The 26,806-nt window shown below is 40.1% G+C and overlaps 1 protein-coding gene across 2 annotated transcripts in view; it reads right to left on the bottom strand.

Moving 5' to 3' along the window:
• The window catches only part of ZCCHC24 (zinc finger CCHC-type containing 24), a 109,791-nt gene that overhangs the window by 20,599 nt on the left and 62,386 nt on the right, over nucleotides 1-26,806 (bottom strand). The window contains exon 3 of one of the 2 annotated variants that reach the window (XM_027720647.2): nucleotides 25,184-25,413. The exons of the other annotated variant lie outside the window; for it this stretch is intronic. Within the exon in view, the coding sequence (XP_027576448.1) occupies nucleotides 25,270-25,413 (144 nt within the window). The 3' untranslated portion in view covers nucleotides 25,184-25,269. Of the gene's footprint in view, nucleotides 1-25,183; nucleotides 25,414-26,806 lie in introns of those variants that run through there. 2 annotated transcript variants of the gene reach the window in all.

Genomic DNA, 26,806 nt, shown 5'->3' with positions numbered 1-26,806 from the left:
TACTTGATACAGGCCTGTTAAAGGAAAAGAGGGATAATTGTCAGAAAGCAGACTCTTCATTACATCATTACTGTTTAAATAAAAAAGTCTTTTTTTGCTGAAAAATAGATATTATGGAATTTCTAGTTGTTTTGGATATTTCAGATTAGAGATTTATGACAAAATTATATCTGAACAAGACATGGCTGAAAAGTAAAAAAAAAATTGAAAACTTGTTTGAGTAGCTTAACAGGAGGCCAATATGTGTTTTATTTGACTGGGATTTTCTTAGGAGTCCTGTCTGTCATATGGCTTAGGGTTACTTCAGCCTCTGCCTGGGGAGTTCAGTGTATGGTTTTTACACCTTTGCAGTCACAGAAACAGACATGTTTTTCAGGGCAGTTAAAGCTCATCAATTGTTATTGTTTATCTGAAACCTTTTTTTCACATTTGTACCACTCTTCCACTCTTAGAACCTGATCAAGGTAGTAGGAGGTGGCTTTGTATAGAAGTTCCAAATAATGGAACTATTACAGTCAGGCTTGTGATAAAGCTGGTCAGATTTCTCAGCACATCTCTACGGCAGGATGTGTATTGTAGCCTTCCTCCTTGCTGTCAGTGTGTTCAGCTGGGGAAAAGGGGCCAATGAATTACTGGAGCTGATGCTTGGCCTCTCAAAGAAATGTAAAATTAGAAGTGGGTAAGACTGCTTAGGCTTTCTGTGTGTCTGCTTGTTGCTCTGTGGTTGTCATATACTGTGCTCTTGCAATTAGTATATTCTGTCACCTTATTTGGGCAATAATTTCACAGTCAAGTGTTTACAGAATTTTGCTCCTATGCACATTTCTCCTTTCTTTATTTCACCTTTATACATGTACTACTACTGAGTGTAAATATAGTCCTCTACTTCCCTGGCTCTGGAGTATCTGTCTAGCAGGATGATGTTTAGAATGGAACACAATTTTTCCAGGAGCAGAGCATTAAACAAAACATGCAAGTTTGTGTAGTGTGCAATCCAAATAGCATTAGCTGTTGTTTGTTTTTTTTTCTTGAACAAATGCCCTCTTTCTGCTGTTACAACCCAAGTGTTAATCTTTGGCAAACATTTAAAAGCATATTGATCAAGCTGCGTCAATGAAATTTTACAGGTAAATTTTGAAATGGCAGAAGCCCAATTTTATTTGCCATTTTTTGTATTTACCTCTTGGTTGCTTTGAAAAATCAGTGTTGTCAGTATATTGTAGTTAGCTGTGATCTTGATCTTGTTTCCACAATGGCAAACCAAGAATAAGATTCAGCAGTATTTGTTACTAATAACATGCATATGCTTTCTGATGATGATTAAAGCAATAGACATAGTTGTCATGGACACGTTGATCAAAGTCTAGAAATCCAAGAAGCTTGGCAAACATTCTAACATTTAAATCAAAATCTGGTTTTGCGGATTTTTCAGAGTCCTAGCCACACTTTTAGGAACAAGGGCTTTTCTTCTCCTACTAAATGTCTAGTTGAACTGATCATTAGAACCATGCTTAGGTCAAAGATATATAATACTCATTACTATGCTAAGTTAGTTTGAAGCATAATAGTAGCTAATATTTGGCAATTCCACAAATACTTGATGTGCCAATTAGTCAACACTTAATGTTCTGGGAAGTTGATAGGGTGGTTTTTCTGCTTTGCCAATCCTAGTCATCATTCCACAGCTAGTACAGAGATAAAACCATGTAAAAGCTCAGTACCATACAGTCTGAGTAAACAGCTGCATTCAGGAATAGAATGCTGTTTTCACAGGCCTCTGTCCACATAAAAAAGGACTTGGTCATATTGACACAAGAAAGCAGTAGAACACAAAAGTATTTGGTAGAATGGTAATGTGGTGATGGGACTGATGCTGGACTTCCAATACCTGGACTGAGTATATAGCCTTAAGTTCCTCTCTGATCTTGGTCAGGTCATGTTATCAGATTGTACCTCAGCTCTTCATCTGTAGTGGGGAGAGGCCCTTTTGCTGTTCCCTGTCATTTCTGCAGTTGTGGCACTGTATAAATCACTTTGGGCTATGTATGGTAATGTAGCTTGTGTAGCATAATGGAACCTTGAACTTCATCTGAGTTATCTAAAGGGCTGTTATAAAAAACCCAAGCAAATAACACTCAAAAATTCCAGTCAATCCTTTTCAAAGAAGAAAATTTGCATGTATAGTGTACTGTACAGAAAAATGTTCTCCCTAGATGAGGCTTGTTAGTGCAGCATTCACAATTCTAACTAACCTCAGATCAATTTTCTAGGTATGCTCAAATATTTAATGTATCACATTCTATACAGGGCAACAGGCAATGATCAAGTGTTTAATGTGTTTGGTAGACTTTCAGAGCCACAGAACTGAACCAACCCTACCCAAATCTTCTATTAAGGAAAGCTGCAAGTAATTATCTTGGTTAACTGTACTTTAAGGACTTATTTTACCTACACATGCTACTCTTTTTTCGTTGAATGACTATGAAAGAGCTCCCAAATGGACTGTCTGTATTTGTGGCCAATCACAGCTTTAATACGTTTGTTCCCCTAGGACCTTGAAAACAATGGAATTACTTGAGCATATAAATAGCTGCCTAATGAATCTTCTTTTGAAAGTATTGCATAACTCAGCCTAACCCAGAACCTAAAATTTCAAGCACAAGGAAAGAATAGGTCTCTGGTTCTTATGCACGTGAAGATAACCATTAAAATTTGACCAAATGTTAACTTGTGCAATGAAGTAAGCATACTGAAAAAAGTCTTTTAGGGAATTGAATAGTGAAAACTGTTTTCAAGGTATTGTTTAATGCAGTACAAAGTGGAAAAAAAGGTGGATGGGGCTAGAAAATAGGGATGGATAGTGCCTAAACAAACCTGGGTCTTTGCTGTATAATTTAAGAACTGTATGTCATAAAGAACATAGAGATTTGCATATCAAATTAGGCATGAGGAAGAGTTAAAATTACACTCGCCTGCTGGGATGCAGTGAGGCACTTCTTTTCAGTGTTACAAGATCATATTCTTCCAAACAGCTTGAGATAAAAAGGAAGTGGTCAAAATCCTTCTTTCCCCTTCTCTGATACAAAATTGGACATGCTGAATTAATTATGAAGAAACTAGGAATGTATTCATTTTAATAGTTTCCTGATGTTTTGACTCTTTTGTCCCTCTTCATCCGTTGCCTGAAAACATACAATAGCAATACTCTCCTCCTCTCCCACCCCCTCTGGTAGCACACTATATTAAATATGTTGGTATTTATTTAGTAGTTGGAATTAAGCTTTGGAGAAGAGAGGGTCAAACCCTTGCTATAATCTAGCATTACCTCTTCCAAGCTGAGGTCAAGACTCATTCTTTTGGACCTGTTTAACTGGGCCATCTCAGATGCCTTCACGTGGATATCACAATTCCCCTAGGCCTATTGTGGCACAACTAGGGCACTGATCTGGTGACAAGCTGACAGGTCTAAGGATTACAAACTTCTGTCCTTTACAAAGCAGTGGAGTAGTTCCAGTAGACCCCTTGCCTCCCCATGGGTCAGGAGACCCTTAAAAGAGAAAGGCAGACAGATGTCACTGAAGGTAATTTCATTCCAAATCTAAGTGAGTGGCAGGTGCTATTGAAGCCAAATTCAACATGTGGGATGCTGCTTTCTGCTTCATTGCTGTTCTGAGATGTGCTTATGCAAAGTCTCTACCTGAAGAAAAGATGTGGATTGATTTATGATGCAGATCTCCAGTTGATCCTGTGATAGTATTCTTTCCATATTAAATCTCCAGGTAAAGAAACTCCATGAGAAGACTGTCCAGGCTAGACTGGGTGCACCACTAATTGGTCAAAGCAAATTTTCAAAAGAGGATTTTGATCAGATAATCTTCCAGTTTATGCAGTGACCATAGAGCTTGCATTGCTTTTAGTTTTATGTTTCAACTGGGAATCTGAGACTTAACTCTCTTCAAACTACATGCAGAATAATAGTGTTATCCTTACTATTTGGACTGTTTGAAAACTGCATTGTAACTTCAACTGCAGACATGGCAGTTTGCAAAACCTGTAGTACTTGCTCTTGATATAACTTTGGTGTCAATTTACAAAGGGAGTAGAGAAAAGGCCTGTGTTAAATATAAAGAGGTCTGCAGGTGATGATGGGAGATAGATTTCTCTGCTGCTTGAGTGGCATTGTAAAATCCTGTTGTATGACAACTGTATCATTTGGTGGCTTTATTCTTATGTCAGTCTGGACCTCTTGTGGCTTTCCTAAGCCAAATATCTGCTGGGCTATACATGTTGAAAGTACTTTGGGAGGGATTTTAATACATCAGTGATCTTAAGAAGAAATTTCAGCTTGAGAATCTTGTACTTTTACTTGTTCATTGGAAACAGTTTGTTGATGTCCAGGGATGTCAGGGGAGATCACTGCTTTATGTTAAAGTACTTTTCCATTGGAGGTAGAGTGGTTTGTAGGACTTGGATGACATTAACAAGGACATTATAATAAATAATGATTTTATTCCAATTAGAATCTTTGACATTCATATATCTAAAAAACCCATTAATTTCTTGCCCGGTTTTTAAATGGAAAACTGCGTCGCCCCAAAGCATTATCTGTTTTTCCCGTCCTAACACTTTGTATCTCACAACATGTTTAACCCCATAGAACAGATACTTTAATATCCTTAACTAATAAAAAATTTTTAAGAAATATATCCAGTTCATATGCAGCTTCCTGAATAGTCATTATCCTGGGCTCTGCAAGTGGGCAAACGATGAGTGCTTAGTGCTCTGCAGGCTGGGCAAGGACTGTGCAGGGGAAGGCATTGCACTAGGAAGCAGGGAGGAGAAGGAGGTGGCAAAGCAGAGAATATTCTAATTCAATGCAATTGCACAATGCAATATGAAATGCAGCTTTATCAATGTTACCACTCAGGAAATTGCTTGTTTTGCTCTGATTTGACTTTATGTTACTTGTTGCATCCTCTGGACTGACAATCTTTTTTCTTGTTCCATTCATATGTGTACAAATTATCATAATGGTGGATTTCTTTTATCCTGAATTAGAAATGCTTTTGCTCATGTAAAGGTTTTATCTCTTCAAAACAACTCTTGAAAAGCAAAGGAAATATTGTTAAGATGATAAGGGCAAGTTTGAGGGGAAAGGATGTTTCTAGAAGAACTCAGCCTTCTTCCTTCCTTCTGCTCTGAAAGGGACAGGATCTCTTTCAACTACCCGATAAATTCTTAAGAATTCAAGACCTGGTTCATGGCATATCCTGCACACTGCATGAGAATAGGCAGAACTACAGTAAGAAAATTCCAACAGGAGAGTGCAGGATCACAAGAATGTGATCTTGTGGTTAAGGTGCAGGGCTGGGCCTCTGCAAGCCTGAGGTTTTGTTCCTGGCTTGAATACAGTCTCTTTCTGTGGCTTTGTAGACAAGTTACTTGATCCATGTTTCAATTTTTCACCTGGAGTATGGGCAGTACTAGTGAACCTCACGTTCTGGGAGTATAATCGATGTTTGTTACTACAAAAGTGAGCAGTATGCATGAATCTTGAGTTACACAATCCTCAGATGAGGGTTTTGAACACGGACTGCTATTGGACTGTCACTGGTGACCATGACCTCACCTCTTTGAGCCATTTTTTTTAAAGGCTATAAGTAGAGATGATTTTGTTCATACCGTTTGTTTTCCCTACAACCTGACTGGTTTAAGGCAGAAATGTCACAAGCAGTTAATTGAAAATGACATCTCCACTGATACATCATCAAAAAAGTAAATAAAAGGACATGGCAGAAGGTAAGGCAAGTACATACACAGTTGTTACAAGGACTTCTATCTAGGAAATTCTTTATGCAAAAGATGAAGCTTGGGCTCTCTTTGAAAATCTTCCCACTGCAACAAATGCAGCACAAGAGCTACCTGCCCCCTCTAACCTCCCCACCCCATAGCAGCATAGTGATGCAGCCTCCCAGGACACCAGCACACAGGGCAGGCTGTGGCCTGTCCTCCTCCAAGATTAAATACCACAGCAAGAGTGTCATTGCTTCTAGCTGGAATGGGCCCTTTGCTTGAACTATTAAGAAACAGGGAAAGGAAATAAAGACCAGATGAGCAACCGCCCTCCCTTTTTCCACCTCAGCCTCCTTCCCTCCACCTTCCCCCCACACCATGCTGTCTATGAGATGACATACAAAAACACCAATTGAGTCAGCCTGCTTTAAATTACAGCATTCTTTTTGAGCCTGGAAAAAGACATGCTATGCATAACCCAAAAATGAAACATGACTTCAGCTGCTGATACGTAAACGGCATAGATGGTTATTGTGTTTAATAATGTGAAAGGGACTTTTTTTCTTGTCCCAGTGTTCTTTCCTCTAGAAATATTCTGCCAGGTTATACATGAGCATAATGAGTAGAAGAAAGTTTTAGAAACCCATGTGTTCATTCATCTACCTCAAGAGCCATCAAATCCCAGCTACCTTAGTTCATGTGCACGGCACTGCTTGAGAGGTCCTTGCTTGCTTTGAACATCTGTGCATGTACAGGTGCCTGGGAGGGACTCCTTGTTAGAATTTTCTTCTACAGTAGGCCAAGTCTCTCCATGATGAAAGAGCAAGTTTTTAACATCTTAATTGAAGTGCATCAGAAAAATCTCGCTGTTGTAAACATAACCATTGGTTTGTAGTGAAAGCTTATAGGCATGTATACCTATACTTTTAGATGACCCAAAGGCAACCGTCCTTTCATATGAAGTTTGTGATAGTATAGTAGGTATCTGCACCTCTTATCTCTTCCATCCTTCCCTCCCTTCACAGTCCATCCTGTTCCTGCAGTTGTATTTGCATTTTCCACCAGGCTCCTTCACTGTTCTTTTTTTTTTCCACTCTGTGCAAAACTAACTTGAATCGTCTGAAAAATTACTTGTGTCGTGCTATCAGAACAGCATCAGCAGCTGCCAAACTTTGTTAACCATTCTGTGAGATTCGTAGTTGATGTCTGTAGTGATACAAGAACTTTTTACTGAAATTCTTGTGAAAACAAGCTGAGGCAAACTTGTTCCCTCTGTAATATCTTTCTTGATCATGTGCAGAAATATTTAGTGCTTTGAAGGTGAGGAAGGAAGGACTGCAATCAATAAGTAAAGAGTGGGAATACTAATGGGTATCTGAAGGTAAGAGGACAATACAGGCAGTGTTGTGTGAACAGGAGTTCTCACATCAGACTTGTGGTAGAATGAAAGGAGATAAGTGGCAACTAGATGACTGCACAAAAAATACAGAATAAAATTTATAGCCTTTTCAACTACTCAGATTCTGCCTTCTGTTAGTTAACTGACTTTATCTTTTCACTCTTAATTATTTTGTTTTTCTCATCTGTCACAAAATAAGCCAGGACGACATTTATCTGAAACTTCTTGGGAGACTAAAAGGTCATAGGTTGAATCAGGCCGCGGATGTTGTGTGCGTTTTTAAAAGAAATAAAATCTCTTCTATGTCGAAATAGGAAACTCATGTCTGACTCATCAGGCTGCCTGGCTGTACTGTAAGAAATGAAGTCTTTTGGACACCTATGTTTTAGGCTCGTTCTGTACAGCTGTGTAGCTGGAGCTTTGAGTTTAAGATAATCATTGCTATTAAAGATTTTGAAAGGAAACTGTTTTGACCATAATATAGTCAGAAAAGTGAAACAAAATGGTAACTGTCTAAACAAGTGAGCTGTAATCACCATTTCCTTTCATGCAAGTAGATGACATTTCTATTCCAGTTTTTTTTTCCATTACCTCTTTGCTTGTTCCTTCTTTAAAAAGCAAAACTAATCAACCGTTTGAAACCTTCACAATATGTTTGTACAGTGGCCCTAATAGCATTTCCTATATTTAAGAATTTATTGTCAAAGACACTCACACACAGCATTTCCTTATCATTGATGCTTAAAATCTCACTTCCTGAAAGTCAACGCTTTACTGCCTGTGTACATAGTAGTAGCTGTCACCATAGGACACATTTCACCATAGTCTCACATTGGATTGCTCTGAGCACATAATATTGGCAGTACCCCAGACCTGTTGCTAGCAGCTGAACCAAAGTGGGGAAGTGGCCTGAGGCCAACTCGTAGTTTCCTATTCTTTGACGTACAGTGTCCCCAAGAAACATCAGGAGATGGACTGGGACATGAATAGGCCTTACAGAGTAAATCTTTCTCCCCGAAGGGAGAAACTTTTTTCAAGAAAAAAACCCAAGTGAACACCAAACCCCACCAACAAGTTAGGTATCTCTTTTACTAGTGAAGAACATACTGCACCAGAAAGCACATGGGAAGGACAGCTGTGGTGTTCAGCTACTGCATATGACTGAGAACAGTTTTTTCCTAAGGTTCTAGTCCTATTTTAGAAATTTATCACCCTGTTCAAAATACCTGACTCCAGTTTTGTCCTAGCAGACAGTTTGTATATCCACAGATGATTGAAGTGAAAGCCCCATTATTACACAGGGAGAATACACCTCCTAGTTGAAATGTTATGGGAGCAGAGGATCCACCAAGGGGCTGCAGGGCACAGAAGGCATGACAAGACTTTGTGCTGTGTTCAGTGCTTGTCATGGGAACATGTTTGTGACCAAGGCCATCTTCAATGTTTCTAAGATCTAAGGCAGTCTTCCTGACACAGACAGTGAACAGGCTACAGCACAATATCTTTACTAGATGCTGTCTCTATGTTGTTTGCTCAAGGCTAAGAAACTATTCATTTTTAAAAAGGTATTGTGCAAGAAGCATCTGGTTTAAAATGTTTGCCATAGTGTTTGCTGCAGATGATTGGAGAGGTTGGATGAAGACTTGGGGAAGGGAGGAGTGCAGTTCTGTATCTCTTTTGCTACTGCTTCCCCTTTCCTGTTTCACCCTAATACTCTTCCTGTCTAGTCTAAGGGTAGGTTCATGCCTGCTGTGCTTGCAGAGATGTCGCACAAGTAAATTTGCCTTGATCTTGTAGGAGGAAAAATTTTAAACCATTCAGAAAAACTAATCAGGAGTCCCTGATTTGTTTCCATATTAATAATCCCTGTTTAGTGGGACTATTTCAGCAGTCTTACTGATTTAAGAAAGAAATCTATGTGGAATGATAAAATAGAACAGGAACACAAAGAAGTCAGAAACACCTGACGTATAATAAAGTCTCTGAATCTAAGAGTGTTATTTTCCCAATCTAGGAGTAATGTCAAGGCTGTGCTGTTCTGGTAAGCCACAGATTCAAACCCTTGTGAGAGACTGGCACAGCAGCAAAAGCCTTCTAGTCTCTTGATTTATTTTTTTCAGTCTTTCCAAGGACCAGTTAACTTTATCCGCTCTGCGCTTCAGGGGGATGTGCAGTTCAGTGTGTGCCTGGTGAGAGGCTCATTATCCTCTGCAGGCTCAACACAAACCCTCGATTTTTAAAAGGCGACAAAAGTGGTGGCTGGTCCTGGTTTCCGGCCCCCCTTCGGCCCAGCCAGCACGGCGGGCTCCTCTCCCCAGTGCAGCTGGCTCTTTGTGTGCCCGGGCATAATGAGGAGGGCTCGGGAGGAAGCTGACACAGGTGTGCCACGAGGCCACGGACTTGGCTGGGGACGCCGCCTCGGGTGCGCGCACACGTCTCCCCACACACGGGTCTTGTGTTCGGGCTTGGCCACGGCCTTCAAGGGCCTCCTTGTCGCGGCACAAACAACGGCGTCACGCAGCCTCCCTTGTGCGCTGCATCCCGGCCGGCACTGCCCGGAATAATCCCCTTTCTCAGCCCCGATGCCACAGCAGAAATGTCATCCTTATTCTGCAGTGCTGGCATTTGTCAACTCGGTGGGTACAAAGACAGCATTCATTGAGCAGGAGAGAGGCAGAGGGCCTCAGGAAAAGCCCTTTGAGGGCACAGAAAACGTTCTTCTGTCAAACTTTGAACTCTACAGGAGCTGCCATTTGTCTTCAGGTCTGGTAGGACTGGAGAAAGAGGGCTGTCTTGTGTTGACCACATCTTCAGCTGGGGTCCTGGGGCAAGTTCAGGTTTATTTTTCAGGACAGCTGACTAGCAACAAATGGCCTTTCTTCTGGGGCAGTCCTACTTTAACAATTCCAAAATCTACTGCTCAGCTGTACTGCCTGACAAAATTAAACCTACAAGAAATGGATTTATCTTCATGCTTACTCTACACACAGATGTAGTTATTCTAAACTTGTACCTCCTGTGCAACACTTAACAATGCCAGGTCCTTGCCATCCCCAGGGGACAGCTTGAGCTCTCTAAAAGGTACCAGCGAGAGGCAGCGATACAAAGGAGAGGAACCCTACTCTTCCTTGGACATCCTAGTAAGCCCTGCAGGATGCTGAGGGACAGTAGACATTTCCACTGGAGACAAATACGTTAACAACAACTGATGGAAGAGATAGAGCCCTTTTGACAGTCTGCTCAATGAGTCAGCAGACTCCTCACAAACAGCATTGGTTCCCCTTGCCATTGAATTAAAGTAAACAGCTGAGGATAGCACCACATAACCAAGAATATTCCACTCTATTGAAAACAGATCCACTGGTTTTGTAAATATCGCATTACCTACTAGCTGAACACAAACACTGAGCTCGCTTAAATCTCTCTCTACTTGGGGTGATGCACAGAGGTGGTTAACCCTGGGATATTTGTGTTATGAATGCTGCTGCAGTGGAGATCTGGGAAGGTTTAATAATTTCAGACAATTTTATTTTTCTATTTTAAATTTTCCTCTAATGAGACTGTTAAAACATTATCATACCTCACTAAAGAAGTCTCTGTGTTTTAGTGAAAAGTTAAAACTAATTTTGTGGGCTGTTAATAACATGCCCAGGGCTATTTCCCATTTGTTCCAATTACAGAGCACTCCCAAATTATAAAGTATATCTTGGGGTGGAGAGCAGTACCAGTCTGTGCTTTGCATTTTCCTAACTCTTCACAGTAATAAATCTTCTGTGTGAAAGTGCTGGGGTACACTCAGTAGATCTTCAGGAAGAGAAGCTACCAAATAGCTTCCAAAATGCAAGGCTATGTTAATGACAAGAGGATTTGAATTAGTTTTGAGAAGCTGAAACAATTTTATCATAATACATAATTACTCTAAATGTGAGGTTAATAGCAGCAATAAGAAAAGGATACGGAAAGATGAGAATATTTATTAGGTATTTAACTTCCATGGGTAAACAGAAAGAAAAGAAGGGTATGCATTATGTACATTTAACATGAGGTATGCAATTCACGCAGCAAATACAGGGAATTTTCCTTATAGTGGTGAATGGGACAGTTCAATTTGATATAATATTGTTAGATGTTATTAGTTGTTAGATCATTTGTGAAGCTCCAGACTAAATATTGAAAGCTAATGGAAATTCACAGAGAGAATTGGGACAGTGGGATAGTGCCTCAGGTGACCCCTTTCTAATGCTGGAGCAGCCAAGCCAGCTTTGGAGGAATTGTGTTCTAAGCCATTGAAGTTCCTTCTTACAATAAAAGGAAGAAATGTGTGTCAAGTATGCCACTGTTAATCTATTCTGATGGCTGTAGGGAGTTCTCAGTTGTACAACAAGATGCTACAGCTGTTAGACTGTCCTGTGGGCAGCATGCTCTGTACTGCTTGGGTGCAATCAGGGAAATATGCGCAAGAAATCATTTTAGAGACTGCCCACCACCCACTTCTTTTTAAGGATGTGGTTCTGCACATGAAATTGGGATAAAAACTGCAAAAGCCTCCTCATTCATCTTATTATCTGCATAAGCAGTACAAAGGGAATCCACATTGCCTTCATTACTCTAAAGCATCCTAAGTGTCTCATTCCTGACTGTCACTTAGGACTTGAGTTTAAAGAGCATGAACTGAAGTCACGTCCTTAACATCAGTCAAAGGACTATTTAAAAATTCTTTGCCTTGCCTGTCCTGTATTCTCCACTAGGTGTAAAACAGTGGAGTAGATGTTTTCTGCTTAGAAATATGTGAAGGAGTGAAGAAAACTCTGAAGAGTGCATGGACAGACTATTTAAGGACTATAAACATAATCTGTAGTAAACAGATACAGTGAACTAAAATAGAAACATAACAGTGTGTTATGCAGGAGAGAAATGTAAGAAAAAAGTGTGGAATTACATATTCACTGTAATTTGCAGCATAGCAAGGAAGTGTAGTGTTAGTACCAAACTTGCACGGACATAGATGTGCCCACCAGTCAGAGTTCATATCTGTGCTATCTCGGCAGCTTCTCCAACAGTCAGCTCTTTCCTGACTCTCTTTCCTGTTCTTTCATTGACTTTCAGTGGGCAATTTTCTTAAAATATTACATGTTACATATTAAAATAGTCCTCTCCTCTACAAGGGGGGATGGGGCAATGACTGTCTAGTATTTTAAAGTGCAAATAATAGTTGTGCTGTCTATGTGTGTAGTTTTATTCTTTGCTTTTTCTGTGCTTGTTTGACTTGTGAAATGGCGAAAAACCATCACTGTGTATTATGTGATATTAGTAAACTTAAATGCATTACAACTTCTGAAGAACTTTAAGAACAGCCTCCAGAATAATATAGCCATCAGTTTTCCCTTCTTGTAGTTGTTTGAAAACATCTCAGGGCCATTAAACACAGTGTTATTCATGTCAGGGTTTTGATCTAATAGCTGATTCAGAATATTAGGGCAGATGTGTGTAAACTAGGATGGGATGAAACTCATTTTTTACTATGCCTGTGATGTCCTTGTGCTGTTTTCCTCAGGGTTTATTCAGGTATATAACACATTGTTGTTTTATATAAAACTTGTAAAGCTTAAAACATGTCAATATTTTCTGTAAGTAGGGGTAGGTAGGGAAATACAAAAGCACTTATCTGAACTTTTTAATAAGAAAAATTGAGTTGAGATTATTGTCCCCCAGTTAATTTATATCTGACACCTTGCAGTTTTTCCAGCTGAGTGATTTGTTATGACTAAATTTGTCAAAGCAGAAGGGTTAAAAAAAAAAAAAAAGTCTGATACCAGAAGACTGTAACCACACAAGGACTATCTTTCAGTTCTCTTATGAGACAATTGTTTCATTGCTTCATGTAGAGGAAAGAGAGGTCAGATAATTACCTCACAGGTTGGCCTGAGAGACTGAACATGTTGCTCCTCATCAATGTGAGAAATGTTTTAGAAATGCACTTTGACTTGGGAAAGGGGCAGCAGTGAATAATCAGCTTGGAGTGGTACTTGGCAAGAAGGTTGTAACGACAGTATATTTTTGAAGGCACTGTGAAACAAAGAAGTGTTCCCAAAAAGGAGATATGCACAACAAATTCCAGGGTAGAACAACAGCTGCAAAAATCTTTTCTGCTTTTGAACTTTGATTTTAAACTGAACTGCTTTGTTTCACAGTGCCTGCAAACAACAGGAGCACTTCCAATGCCAGTATTCATACCTGTTAGTAGAAGAGTTGGAGCTATGTGCAGCCATCTTGGGGTGTAGATGGATCTGCATTCGACAGGACTTCTTTAACCAAGTAGGAGAGATACTTAAAATTATTAGTTCAGATTTTACAGCTGTCAGTGGGCAGCACTTCTCTGCAGGGATGGGGCAGAAGGCCTCACCAGGGCTGGCTTGGTGCATAAGGTGGTGTGGAGGACACAAGATTAGGAGTGCTGTTGTTAGGTGTCCATATCCCATCTGTCACTGGAATAACCTGAAGATACGTGTCTGCTTAGACTGCAGGTCCTGTCCTGTCACTGGATATGCATACAGCACTCCTGGGGGAGCAGAGACCCCCTGTTTTGTTTGCTGCTGTTGTCCTGCACAGCCCAAGTGTGCATGCTGCTTGTCAGGCACATCTGCAGCTTCTGCTCAGGTGACTAGGGTGGGTCATGGCAGCCCACAAGTGCTGCCATAGAAGCTGGGTGGTCTGTCCCAGCTAACATGTACACAACTTTGCAGCTTTTTGAATAGGAAGTTGCTTTGGAGAATGTTCTCACTGTCCATATTCACTGGAAACTGTTTTGGGACTTTGTTAAGCGTACATTTAACACTGTACACTGAGAGCTGTGCTGAAAATTTAAGGCAGCTCTGTTACAGCAAAGTCAGTTTTGTAAACTTGCAGAAGAAACTGCTTTCAACCACAACTTAGCAATAGTCTGTTGAAGCGTGTGGGACCAATTTAGGACTTGCATTCCCCTCTCTCTCCCAAACAATTGGCTCAGCTAAAAGTAGGTTATGCTACAAGTGTTTAACCAAAAGAAAAAACATCATGCCTCTTCTGCTAACCAGCATTATGGATTAATGAAGAGCAGAAGCAGAATTGCACGATGCTCCTGCTCAGCAGTGAGTTTTTAAAACTACAGTTTAAAACTTCTCCCTAGAAAAGTGGTGAGCAAGATTGCCTGGATTTGAGCCTGTAGTGCCTGTGCTGTGCACAGTAACAGCTGTTGGCTCCTGGCAGGGGAAGGGGACAATGTGGGGCTTGCAGCAGCAGGGAGCAGGTCATTTTAGTATTTGCACTGGTAAATAGGAAGGATAAAAGGAAAGGGTTAGACCTTGCCAGTAAAAGGGCATATAAATAAAGAATGGAGAACTTTTCTTCTGTCCAGGAAATAGAGACTAACTATTCACAAAGCTGTTTGCTACAATAAATAAACAAAAGCATTAGAGCACTGAATTTTGCACTCATTTGAATATGGTAATTATCTTCAGGCCTTTCAGATAGAGATAAGCAAAGGATGTTTTCATTCCCTTAGATGAAGAGAGCCAAACAGCCCCTCACTCTGAAGACAAGGTAGAGTTTGCAGAAGAAATTAAGCACCCAAGGCATACTGACTTCCTATGGCTGCCTTGAAATTCCTGGACTAATGGTGTACCACCATAGCAAGATATAGAATAGGAGCAAAGGGCCTATGACCATTTTGACCAGTGTAAAGATGAACTTCCCTTTGCAGCATCTGTACTGTTTGCACATTTGCTTTTTCTAAGCCAAGTGCTTAGTCACGTAAACAGGTATTTGAAAACAAACAAGACCAGATGGTAGCTGAACCAGAGTTATCAGAGGCACTGTCTAAACCAACAGCTTAAATCCCAGTATGTTCTGGTACCTGACCATAGAAGCAGCAAACTGAATGCCATTTTCTCCTATATTAGATAAATGTGTTCATTTGGTCCTTTCTTAGTAGAAATTGCAGTGTGCAGCACCACATTTTGAAGGGAATGCTCTGAAACCTTGCATTGCAGACCAGGTGTGACAAAATAGACACAAAATGTACACTTGTAGATGGTGGGAAATTTGGACAGTTAAAAGGAATTAAAAAAATTTTGTATATTACATCTGAGTGAGAATCAGCTGTCCAAAATGCTGACTAGCACTGAAGGCAGGTATGACTTTGGTACGCCTGTCTCCTCTCAGCAGAAACAGTGTGAGCAATGCAATCAGTTCTTTCAGCCTTGTTGACGTGCATGTCCTTCTTGATGATCAGCTGCCTGAAGTCAGTTCTCTTCCAGAAAAAAGAAGAGTAATTGGGATCAAATGACCATCAGATAGAGTGAACTTATTGGTAGTTAATTAACAGAGTTCTCTATTTTTGTGAGTTTTTTTCCAGCTATAACTTTCATGCTTTTCCTTATTCTTTTCTTTTCTTTTTTTCTTCTCTTAGCATCAGTTTTCTTCATGTTTAAAAACTTAAACAGTGGAGGAAAAAAAGTGTGAGTAAAATCTCTTCCAAGTCATTCTTCTGTGCAGAAAAGTTGTGCTCTGTCATCTACAAATGAAGCTTTCTTTCCAGTTACACCTCTCCCTCTTCAGCACTGTTCTCCACCCTGATTACTTGCTCCTTTTAGTCACATTATGATAAACAGACTTCTCTCTGTGGGGCTCAGTGGTTAGTAATAACTCAGCCCCATGAGGCAGAAATATAACTTTACAGTCTATGTGATCTGTCAGAAGTGGTGATATGTAGGACTCTAGTGTAAGTAGTTGCAGGAAATGCAGCTTACAGACCTATTTATTAAAATCTATTGTAGAAAAAGACAAGCTGTAGCAATTAATTGAAAAAGTCACAGAAATCTGACTATATGCAACTTGCAAATTATTTTTAAACATGAAATTGCATGAGTAAACTTTTCTATTAATGATTTACCAGTTCCATTTAAAAATGAGCAGGAAATCCCAGCTGAGCATAGAAACTGCAATAGATGGGACAATATTGCACACTGCCTTTTGGTTCTTCTAAATTTCAAACAAAAATAAGCATAGATGATGTTTTTTGTTTTAATACTAACAACTTGCTGGGAACTTGAAGATTTGCCTTTTTATCTCTTTTACAACATCAGAATTGCAATCACTTTCTCAGACTTAATTGGAAATAAAAATGCTCTTGACTGACAGAAAAAGAGGTTCCTTCAAGTAGGGAACAGCCACAGACAAACATTAACTCCTATTAAACATGTTACTAATACAGTAAAGAGAGACCACAGGAGCTGAAGTGTTCTGCATGCCATGCTCATTCAAAACTGGCAATAAGATACAAATCCTTCAGATGCACAGAAAGATGGAAGAAAGTATTCTACAAAGTTTGTTATTCCAGTATAATCAGAGTTAAGACCAAAGCACTTCCTTGCAGTACATCATTTGGCAATCCGTCACACCCTCCCCTTTAGTGCAGTGCAAATCTTGTTCTAGACAGGACTTTTTATTTTTAAATATAGGGTAAACATACACATTTCAATACATGTTTACTTGGAGACAAGCTCAAAATGTGCATACTTTGTGCCTGGGCAGGCTTGTGGCAATCCTTAATTCCTGAGTGCCCTTATTATTCAAGCTAAAGGAAACTTTCCACTGAAAAGGTTTTCGCCCTTGGTGACGAGTGCTAGTGAAATGGTTGGTGATACTACTAGGCAGGTACCCTCAGATAATGTGGCCCAGTTCATGAAACAACTCAAAGATGAGGATTTTATGGACCAAATAATCAAAGATGTTTAGAATATCCCATGAACTCAGTGAAAGTGTCTGTAGGATCTCAGCATGTGCTCCAGCCTGCACTTCTGTTTTGTGGAAAGCTACAGAAGACAAGCTGACCCTTGAATTGCTTGAGAGAGACATGCTGCACTGTACTTAAATACCTTTAGCTTCCTAAGAGGTGTAGGCATCATATTCAGGTACACAGCATTGCACTCAAGCAGAGAGGTGAGGGAGCAGTAAAGCAGCCAGGATCGCTTCCTGCAGAGTGGATAACTGCAGTATTTGGAGATGGGAAGAACAACTTTGCTTGAGAATTATGAAAAGTTAGTCTTGTGGAGTAATACCACAATAGCCCTAAAAGAGCGACTAAATTTGACCAGTCTTCAGATTGCACTAGTCCTACCTAAAACATTTCCAAAAGCTCCGTCCCCTGACTGCCAGCAGCAGCTCTTATTCTTGTTCAGCTTCAAGCAGCTGTTTTTCATCCACAAATTCAATTTGCCCCACTGAATATGGGCTCACTCTGCAGAAGTGATATGGTTGCAGGCAGTGAAAGCCAGCTAGTCCTCTGTGTGTCACACACAGACACACTGCTGGCATTTAAAAGCAACTTTCCTTCCTGGCAAATGCAACCGCACAGATAAGAGACCAGAGGGGAAACTGATTCTTGTGGAATGTCACAAAACTGAGCCAGGGAAGGGGGACAACTATTGGAAGTGGTGTTCCTGTTGAAAAAGACTGAAACCATCTGAACATATCACTCTGGTTGTCTGCCACCTCTTGCTGGTGGAACAGCTGTATCTCATGGCCAGTATTGTCAGATGCTAAAGAGGTGCAGGATGAAGAGAATGGATGTGTTTTGTCCTCACTGCCAGAATTAGGTCATCCATCAGTGCCATTATAGTGGTTTTATTTGTGTCCTGGCTTGCATTCAAGCTTTAATAGGAGTGCTTTAGTTAGCTAAGGTAGGATCCCTTAACTTCTGTAAGATGTATATATTTCTTGCTGCAGGCAGAACATTCCTTCAAAGAACTGTACTTTTATCTATACTTTTGTATCTGTCAGCCAGACAAGAAGCTGTCCAAGATGTTCACAAAGGGAAGTATTAGATTGATTTGAACTTTTGCCATACATTTAGCCAACTCTTTCATAAATATTAACAGATTAAATATGTACTGTGTTTTGTAAGTTGCTACTGCATAGTCCTAACCTTCCCCTTCCCCCTATCACCTTTGCCCCTTCAGTATCACACTAATCAATTCTGCAGATATTTGGGATCAAAAAGTGTTGGCAGAAAAGGGGAAAAAGCTTCCCTAGTGTTACTGCTGAGCTATAGGTTGGATCTGGGATTAAAAAAAAATGTGTTTATACTGCTGGCTACAAAATGGCTTAATGCCTAGATCCTGCAGCAGGAGTTCCTCCAGCAAACCCATTTAATGATTCCTCTTCATCTCTTTTGGAAGAAATATAGTTGTAAAAGTGTACACAAAATACACACTGTACTTTACTGGAAGAGGAGGAACAAGATTCCACCAATTCCAGGCATCCATCTCAGTTTTAGGCTCAACAGCATCTATTTAATGAGCTTGAAGGTAACATTTGAAAGCATTCCCTGCTTATCCAGCCTACCCAAGTGATGTCCTGCTTTGTCTGCCTTTAAAGTTTAAACTTGTCACCTTTCAGGATTATGGTTGCTGTCTGTGGCTCACAACAGATACATGTGTATTATTATTTTGTTTCATTTTGTTTGTATTAGTTGGGTTGTGTTTTAATGTGAGGTCATTATAGTGAAAAAGTTTTATATTTAAATCTAAAGAGAGTGGAAAAAAAAAGAAAAAAGAACTCCACTGCTTGCTGGAAATGGGTCCTAAGTTTCTACAGATTTCTGTGATTTTAGTAGAAATTAGGTATTATAGTTCCATGTAGCACCCTGGAAATGAATAAAGCACGTTGTGCTCAGTGGTAACCAAGATGTCAGGACTTGAACAGTGAAGCCCTCGAAAGGCCCTCCTGTATCCACCAGAGGCAAGGCCAGCCTCAAGGATCAGTGCAGAAAGGCTGGATGCAGCCACTGCAACAGCCCTTCCACACTGGGATACAGATGCAATCAAAACAGCTGGCACTGAATCCAGTTACCCTGCACCAGTCTCCTGACTGCACCAGTGCCAACTCCCTAACCTTTACCAACTGACATAACTGGCTGCACCGCAGAGAAGCTGTTTGAGGTCAAAGCTGGTGAAGCTGAGTGCCAGAATGCAGGTAAAGCCACACGTCTGGGTGCACTGCCAGCTGCAAGGATCCAACTGCATGGCACCCTCTTGTTTTATCCTGTCTCCTAGGGTAGCATTACATACATACCCACCTTTCTGCCAGAAATAAAACTGAATCTGGGAACATGTGTGGCAGTCAGCTGCTTTTTTCTTCAGTGTGTGCTAGGAACATTCAGAAACTTTAAAAGTGACCTAAAAGCAAGACCCTAAATCTCGCACAATTCCATCCATTCAGCATCCCCACTCGTTGTAAAAAGTTAACCAAAGTAAACCACACATCTAAATAAACACATCTTGTGTTTGGTCAGTAACACTCATCTGTTTCACACAGTTTAAAGCTTGTCTTTTGAAACAGAAGGCTGGAAAGAACAAGAATCTGTCAGCCCCCCACTTCGTTAGCCCCAGCTTTAGTCCTGGATCTAGCATGGCTAATCCAGAGGAAAGTTTATTTCACAGCACTGAAAGGGGCAGCCCCCTGAACAGCCTGTGGCTTTGAGATGACTTTAGCTCTTTGCAATTGCCAATATAGCACCTGCACTAGGAACAAATTTTAAAAAGTAGGTCACAACTGCACATACAATTACTGATTGCACAAAACAGGCAGGCTATAAAAGTGTCCTGGTGTATCTGCTTTAAGTGCTGGCATGCAGTGTCAGGAAACCCAGAAAACACAGGACCACCTGTGGAGTCCTCATTGCAGTATGATCCTGTTAAGTTAATACTCTCGAGCCTCTCTGCTGACTAATACAGGCAAACTTTACAGCTAGCCAGGATTTTAATAAGCGGGACACTTTTACCTGGGGAACGTGCCAACCCTAAGCTTGCTGTGGAAAGCAAGCACAAAAGTAAGCAAGAGGTTAAAAAAGAAAATGTCTGGCTTTTTCAACAGCTGGGTTCCATTGTGAAAGGGTCATGTGGTGCCAAGGAAAACAGAAAATAGGAAGGCACACAGATTTGTTAGTTTGAAGTAATTGACCACATGGTGTCCAATGGTTTGTGTTCTCATGTTCTCCAGAGCAAAGTCCCACGGGAGCTGAGGCAGGGGTTCCAGTTCCTAGCACTCTATTGTTTACCCTGATGGCTTCCAGATGCTGGAGACAAGGACAGTGAAATCTTTGGGATGCTGCCAAAGAATGAAAAAGACTAAAGAAAACACCAAGGGTATTTTTTTACATTTTATTTTTAAAGAGACAGTGCTACTTTTCACTAAGACCACCTTCATTTACAGTTCCCTTGCTCTCTCAAGTACACATGACCACACTGCTTCTCTCTTCTGCCCCTTCTCCCCCAACTGTTTCTCTGTCTTTTTTTGTGTGTGTTTAAACAGCTCTGTAATGCAATTAACCAAGGGAAAGCAATGTAGGGTTTTTTTTTTTCCCTTGGCATCCATAGCTCATTTAGCTGTTACACAGTGGATGTGCAAAAATGGTCAGAAAACCCCAGCAAAAACTCCATAGCAGGCAGATCACCAAGAGAGTGTCAGCAGTGATGGGAAAGCCTCAGAAGGCTGTGAGTTCAAGTTTGCTTTGGCACAGCTGGAAGAAGCTTGCAGAATTCTACAAAGTGTTTTTAAACATCTGAACCATGGAAACTAGGGAAGGGGAGCAAGAACGGGAGAGCAGTGGGCACTTTCACCAAGAAGGCCAGAAAGCAGAGAAGAGCAAGGGGATGTAAAATAAGGAAAACCCCCCAAATCCCTCCTAGTAATTAATTCTTAACTTTCAGAGAGATGAGGTCCAAGAGCAGGACTTCAGTGTTTGGAGACCTGTATTCTAGTTAAGTTTGGCTGCCAGCACACTGAGTTAGAGCAAGTTTCTACATTGCTCCTACGTGTATGCATGTACTTGGGGTTGGGCAGAGACTGCGGAAATCTATAAGAGTTCCTGTTGTTGCCATCAAAAGATGGTGGATGAGAGAGCTCTCCTGCTCACACATTAGAAATACCAGGTTGTGCCTTTGCTTTTCTCTTATTTCTTTTATTACTGCTATAGTAATTTCTTTGCTGAAGTCTTCATGTCTCCTGAGAGGGATGGTAAGTTTTGCAGGAAAAAACCTCCTCTAAAGTAGTCTTGGTAGATTAGTACCAAGTAGTATTTAATTTGCTGAAAAAAAATTCAGCAAAATCTGCTGTTCAAAAAGAAACAGACTACCAGCTTGATCCTAGATTCACTAGTAAGTGTAAAAAATCTGCTTATATCATAGTTCAAAACCCAGTTATACTCAAAACCTTAGTCAAACTGCTGCCCAGACTTCAGACCCCCTGATATGACCATCCTCTGCTTATTCACTGTCTTCCAAGGAACTCCTTACAAAACCCAGTGATGCTGAAACCTGATGTTCTGAGCCTAAGGTATGCTAAAAGGGCACAAGTGCATTTCCTTTGTCTTCTTCCTGTCTCCTGGACAGGTTCAAAAGACCCTCATGTCTCTCGCCTTTGTGATTTGGTAGTCTTTGTGTGTAGGGCTGATAAAAATGTATCATTCAGAGACAAGCACTGGTTCGTTTCTAGTGTACATTTCACAGGCTTTTAATGCTAACTTTTTCTTACTGTATGTGTTAACATTAACACAGAGGAGATGAATCCTGACAGCACTGAAATTAAAAAGGGTTTAAGAAAGATTTCTCATCAGATGCTGTAAACAGGGCTCTCAGCATGAGCCAATACTTCAGAAAGTGAGTGCAGGGTATGTTTGTACATTGACCTGTCCATGCCCACACATTCTGTGTGTTAGACAAATAAAGGACTGTGCTGACACACATCTCACTGCACACACTTGGTAAATCCATTCAGAAATTAACTGAGTCACATGATGTGTAAGTTTGTCATCTGTTTGATGACATGCTAAAAATATTAACTTAATATTAACTTTGTCTTATTTTGACAAAGAATTAAGCTTTCCAGCTCCAAAACCAGATCAGACCATGCCGAATGCTCAAACAATGCGAGCTTCTTATCACCCCTCAAGTGATGAAGCAGAGTCTCAACCTTAATTTTGTACCTTTTTAAAAGGCAATAAAATCTAAACTGTATTTGAAAACAAAAGATTCCCCGTTATTTTCTAATTAAACTCTTTCCTTCCCAAATAATATGTAATAAATGAGCTGCAAGCCTATTTCTCTCTCCACAAACTGTAAAGAATTTCTGAGGTTGTTCCTACCTAGTATTTGAATCAATCTTGAATGGTGCATGACATCAGTAACCAGTCAGGGGGTTCCATGTTAAGATTCTGTTCTGTTCTATAGCATGCCTAATGCCTTATTTTTTGTTAATGTAGATCTAATAGCAGGTATGGTAACTGTATTGCTATCTCTAGAGTTGGACCTTTTTTATTTTTATTGTAACTAAAAGCAGTTATTTCCTTCCTTGAGCAGTATCATTTTGTGCATGTCAGAATTGCTGAACTGCACCAGGCAAAGTGCTGCTCCAGTCTTTGGTAGCCATGGATGTCAGAGGAGAGTACAAAACCAAGCTAAGCATAGAACAGTTTTACTCCAGTATGCTCCTCCAGACTCCAACAATTTGCAATTGAGGGATGCCCCAAGCCAGTGGTGGTGTCTTCATCCATAAATTCCCTTCTGGTCTTGCTGCTCAGAAATATAACCTGAGAGCACTCTATCTGATAGAGCATAGCTGATATGAGTTAATAACCATGTCGTGAATGTGCTAACCAAGTGGCAGCATTGAGTCATAATTCACTTCCACTGAAACAATCCCAAGTAACTAAACGTAACATATTTCTTATTTTGGGTGGAGATGATAAACAATGCAACTGTCAAATGTTCCATGAAAACCTGTGTTTTCCCTACACTTTGCCTTCTAACTTGAAAGGTGCAGATAGAATCAAAATGACTTACAGTCAGCATAAGAAAGATATGTTTGTTTTCAGACCGGCACTTTTTGGTGGCTCAAATGGTATCAAGTAGATTAGCAAGAATGTTTTTATAAAAGGCTCCGTTTTCCCTCTTGAGCTGTCTTGGTTCAAACACGCTGCTTGTGTTGGACTTACCAAGACATGTTTTTCAATCTAGTTCCTGAGAGACAAACTCCTGCAGACCAAAGCTGTTACCTCGTGTTCTTCCTGTGTGCTGATCTTACAAGGGCAGAGAGAGGACTGGAGGCAAGGCTGACAGCTTGCACTGCCTCCCTGCACCTGGGCTCAGCTGGGGATTGTATGGCCCCTGCAGACAAGCAGAAGAGCTTTCCCTAGGGGCTGTCCAATGAAAATTTAAACTTAACCAATTTTTGATCTTGTTACTACAGAATAAAACATGAGGAAAATGCTTTGAGGTAGAAAATATAACTATTAATGCACTACCTTTGTTTATTCCCTTATTCTTACTTTTCTTGCAAGACTTTGTTTACTGCAAAAGACACAGACTCCTGTAGAAAACCTGCATCAATCTCTGAGTATACCTTTCCTCTTTAATGTTTTCTGTCAGCAGACTTGAAAAGAATAGGTGCAAAACTGAAATGAGTTCTTAGTATATATGGAAAGAACAAAGTGTATAGGATGGCAGAGGATATAGTGGACAGAGCTTAAAAGGGCCTTTAATATATGATTTTTCCTATTTATTTTCATAACACTAGATTTGGTGAAGATGGGTGAGGACTTAGCTAGTCTAAACAGATATAAATATATGGGTAAATGCTGCTTGATGCCTTTATAGTGGCTGTGAATCTAGCTCCTAGCATTTCCCTCTTAAACTCTGTTATAGAGATGAACTTCACAGAAGGATTTTTTACTGCAATTCCCTAAATACAGGTACTGCAATTTTGACTGGCTTTTAGGTAGTCCCTGAGGGGTATGTTACCAATTTCCTTGTACCTTCTGCTTTTTCAGGCACCTGAATGAGAGTTTCAAAAGCTTAACAGAAATCAGTACACTTGGGGCTGCAGGTCTGTGCCAAAGCAGTACAAATATCTAACACGCTGCGTTAAAGCTTAGCAAGATGGAAACCTTTCAATTCCACTGCACTTTCAACTGCTGCCAACCTGGCACTCCAGTGTGCAAGTTTTGAATCAGGCCTGGTGTATTTTTTTTCCAAGCAGATTTTTTCCTTACTGTAAAAACTGACTGCTCTATTTCCAAATAACACTTCATTTATGGCATTAAAGGCGGCTTGAAGGAGCTCTAGGACAAACCCTGGGTGACTTAAAAAGAAGAAATAATTTCTTACTAAATACATTTTTCCTCTTCATCTGTATACACATTTTTGTTAATTGGAGAGTTGAACACAAATACTGGGTATTTCTTTGCTTTTTTCTTATATCTGCTACTGAAATAACTGAAATGTTTTAAATAATGAACACAAGAAGGGGTATCAAGTGCTTCATAAGCAGCTAGTGCTTTAGAGACTCTTCTGGATTTGGATATTGAGTTTCAGACATCAAGAAGGGTTTTGTTTTCACAAAGTATAGCTCATCAATCTATTTTTCAGGTGTTCAACACAGTAAATAAGGGGGTTTTTTTGTATCTTTACTTCTATGCTTTTCCAGAAAACCAGAAAGAGTACAGTACAGGGCAGATTCAATACCTAGTGCCAAAAGTGAAGGTAGTATTTTAATTTGTAATTTTTTTTCTGTAATTACTCTAGCTGATGATTCAAACATTTAAGAGCTTGAGCTCTTAATCTAATGCTCTGTATCGCTACTGAAGACAGAGCTCTGATCAAGACAAGAAATTTTAAATGTGATATATGAATATATGTGATTCTGTATTTGTTAGAGAGATGGAAAAAGAGAGACCCTCAGCATTTGTCTGTGACTCCAGTGTGCCGTGTTAATGTGCTGGCTGCAAGCAGCTGATTCTCTTCAAGTACATTTGACCTAGCAGATGTCCTAAAGTTAGGGAGCTATGACCTCAAGCACTGGCTCCTGGAGAGGTTGGCTCTCAAAGAGGAGCTCCCAATGAGGCAGTCAGAGAGAGAGAAAATAAGGAAGAAAAATGGTTTTATTTGTTGCATCCGGTTAACTGGTAACAAAACAAACAGAAAAACATACACAATTATATCCTGGATTTCAAGAGCTTCAATTCCAAACTTTGTTTGACCTGCTTACTTTGGGATGGCTTTAGAAAATGAAATGCTGTCTTTTCCTGCTCTGTTTCCTGCCTGGGATTTATGGCTGTGATGGACCTCAAAGGACTGCATAATGTTCAGTGTCATAGGAAGTGAAGTAGATTTAGCTGCGAACACAAACTGAAAAGGGGATTATCAGCAGATTTCTGCAGCACTTGTGTGTATCACATGCAGCAGACTCATAGGAGTTTTCTCCCCTCTTCTTCTGGCTTGTTTATACTCAGTAAATTGCATGTCTGGGGATTGTATGTTGTGGTCAAAATGTCATCAGTTATAACTTGAGCAGTTTTAAGTTGGTTACATTGCTCTAAAATATTCCACGTTGATACTATCTCGTTCCCATAAAAAATACGGACATTGGCTATTTCTACTGCAACCGTTGAATGTTTCAGGATTTTTTTTGAGGTTTGGGCCTAAAATAGTGCTTTATTTATAGGCATTTTGAGCTGCACATTGTCTTGTCAGAATGTGTGAACAGATTATGGTACAGGCAAAAACCTGCTTCTCATAATCCACAGGGAAATCAGATCGCAGAGCAGTGAGTGAACCTGTGTGGTTTTCAAACTGGGTTTAACCAACAGCGGCAGAACTTGTGCTGTAGAAGTCAGTGGGAACAAGATATAGGTGCCACTGGAATGAATGTAAACAGAGGGGCAGTAACATTTCCTCACTTTCAATTGGTGTCTGATTTGAAGAGAACTGAATATAAATAATATAAATTATGAGTTTTAAAATTTCTTTTAGTGAGAGCCTCATAACTGATGTGGAACTTATGACAACCAGTGCATTTGTTTTTATTGTGCTTTCCTTGAAGTACTATACAGGTATCACTTTGAATTCCCAGTTCTCCTCTACACACTGGAATAAGCCAGCATGCTAGTGCCTTACCTCCTAGGCATCCTGTTTTCAACCCCTCAAAAAACCCTGATTTTTTTTCTTTTTTTTTTTTTAAATAACTGAGCATCCTCCCCCAGGCCATCTTAAATATGTATATAGCAGCTCACTTCAGAGAGGAGCAATAATCACTGGGAAATTTTGGTCCCTATACATTTTTAAGATGCTGGCTGCTTCCAGGAGGGAGAGTACACAGCTTCTTCATCATGTGAAGCTGCACCGCAGATGCTTGGGTGGAACCCCTTAGAGGAGTTCAAGCCTTTTAGACCCTCCAGAAAAGTTGTGCCTGTGGTCTTGTTACATCTTGAGCACTTTGGTTCCTCTTTCTTTCTTTGGTTTTTATGTATTCCATAGGAATAGAAAGCCACTATTGTTTCTCAGGTTATATCACAAAACAAAAGCCAAAACTTCTACTAAGAGAACATTTACACGAAGTACTGAGTAGCCATAATTTTCTGCTTCTCATGGTAGGCCTATGCCTTCCTATAGTTTTTTTTTTATATAAAGCACAAAATATGGCTGAAGGAGAACCTGTGTTAAGGGAAAAAAACCTTTCCAGATCTAGAACAGGACCTCAAGGGAAGTGAGTTTAATTCCAATATGTCACATAGGACATGTT

The sequence above is a fragment of the Pipra filicauda genome, unplaced genomic scaffold, assembly GCF_003945595.2.
Source record: "Pipra filicauda isolate LSUMZ 115617 unplaced genomic scaffold, ASM394559v2 scaffold210_size2929891_pilon, whole genome shotgun sequence".
In the NCBI taxonomy this organism is placed as follows: domain Eukaryota; kingdom Metazoa; phylum Chordata; class Aves; order Passeriformes; family Pipridae; genus Pipra; species Pipra filicauda.
This window is presented reverse-complemented; position numbering and strand designations above follow the sequence as displayed.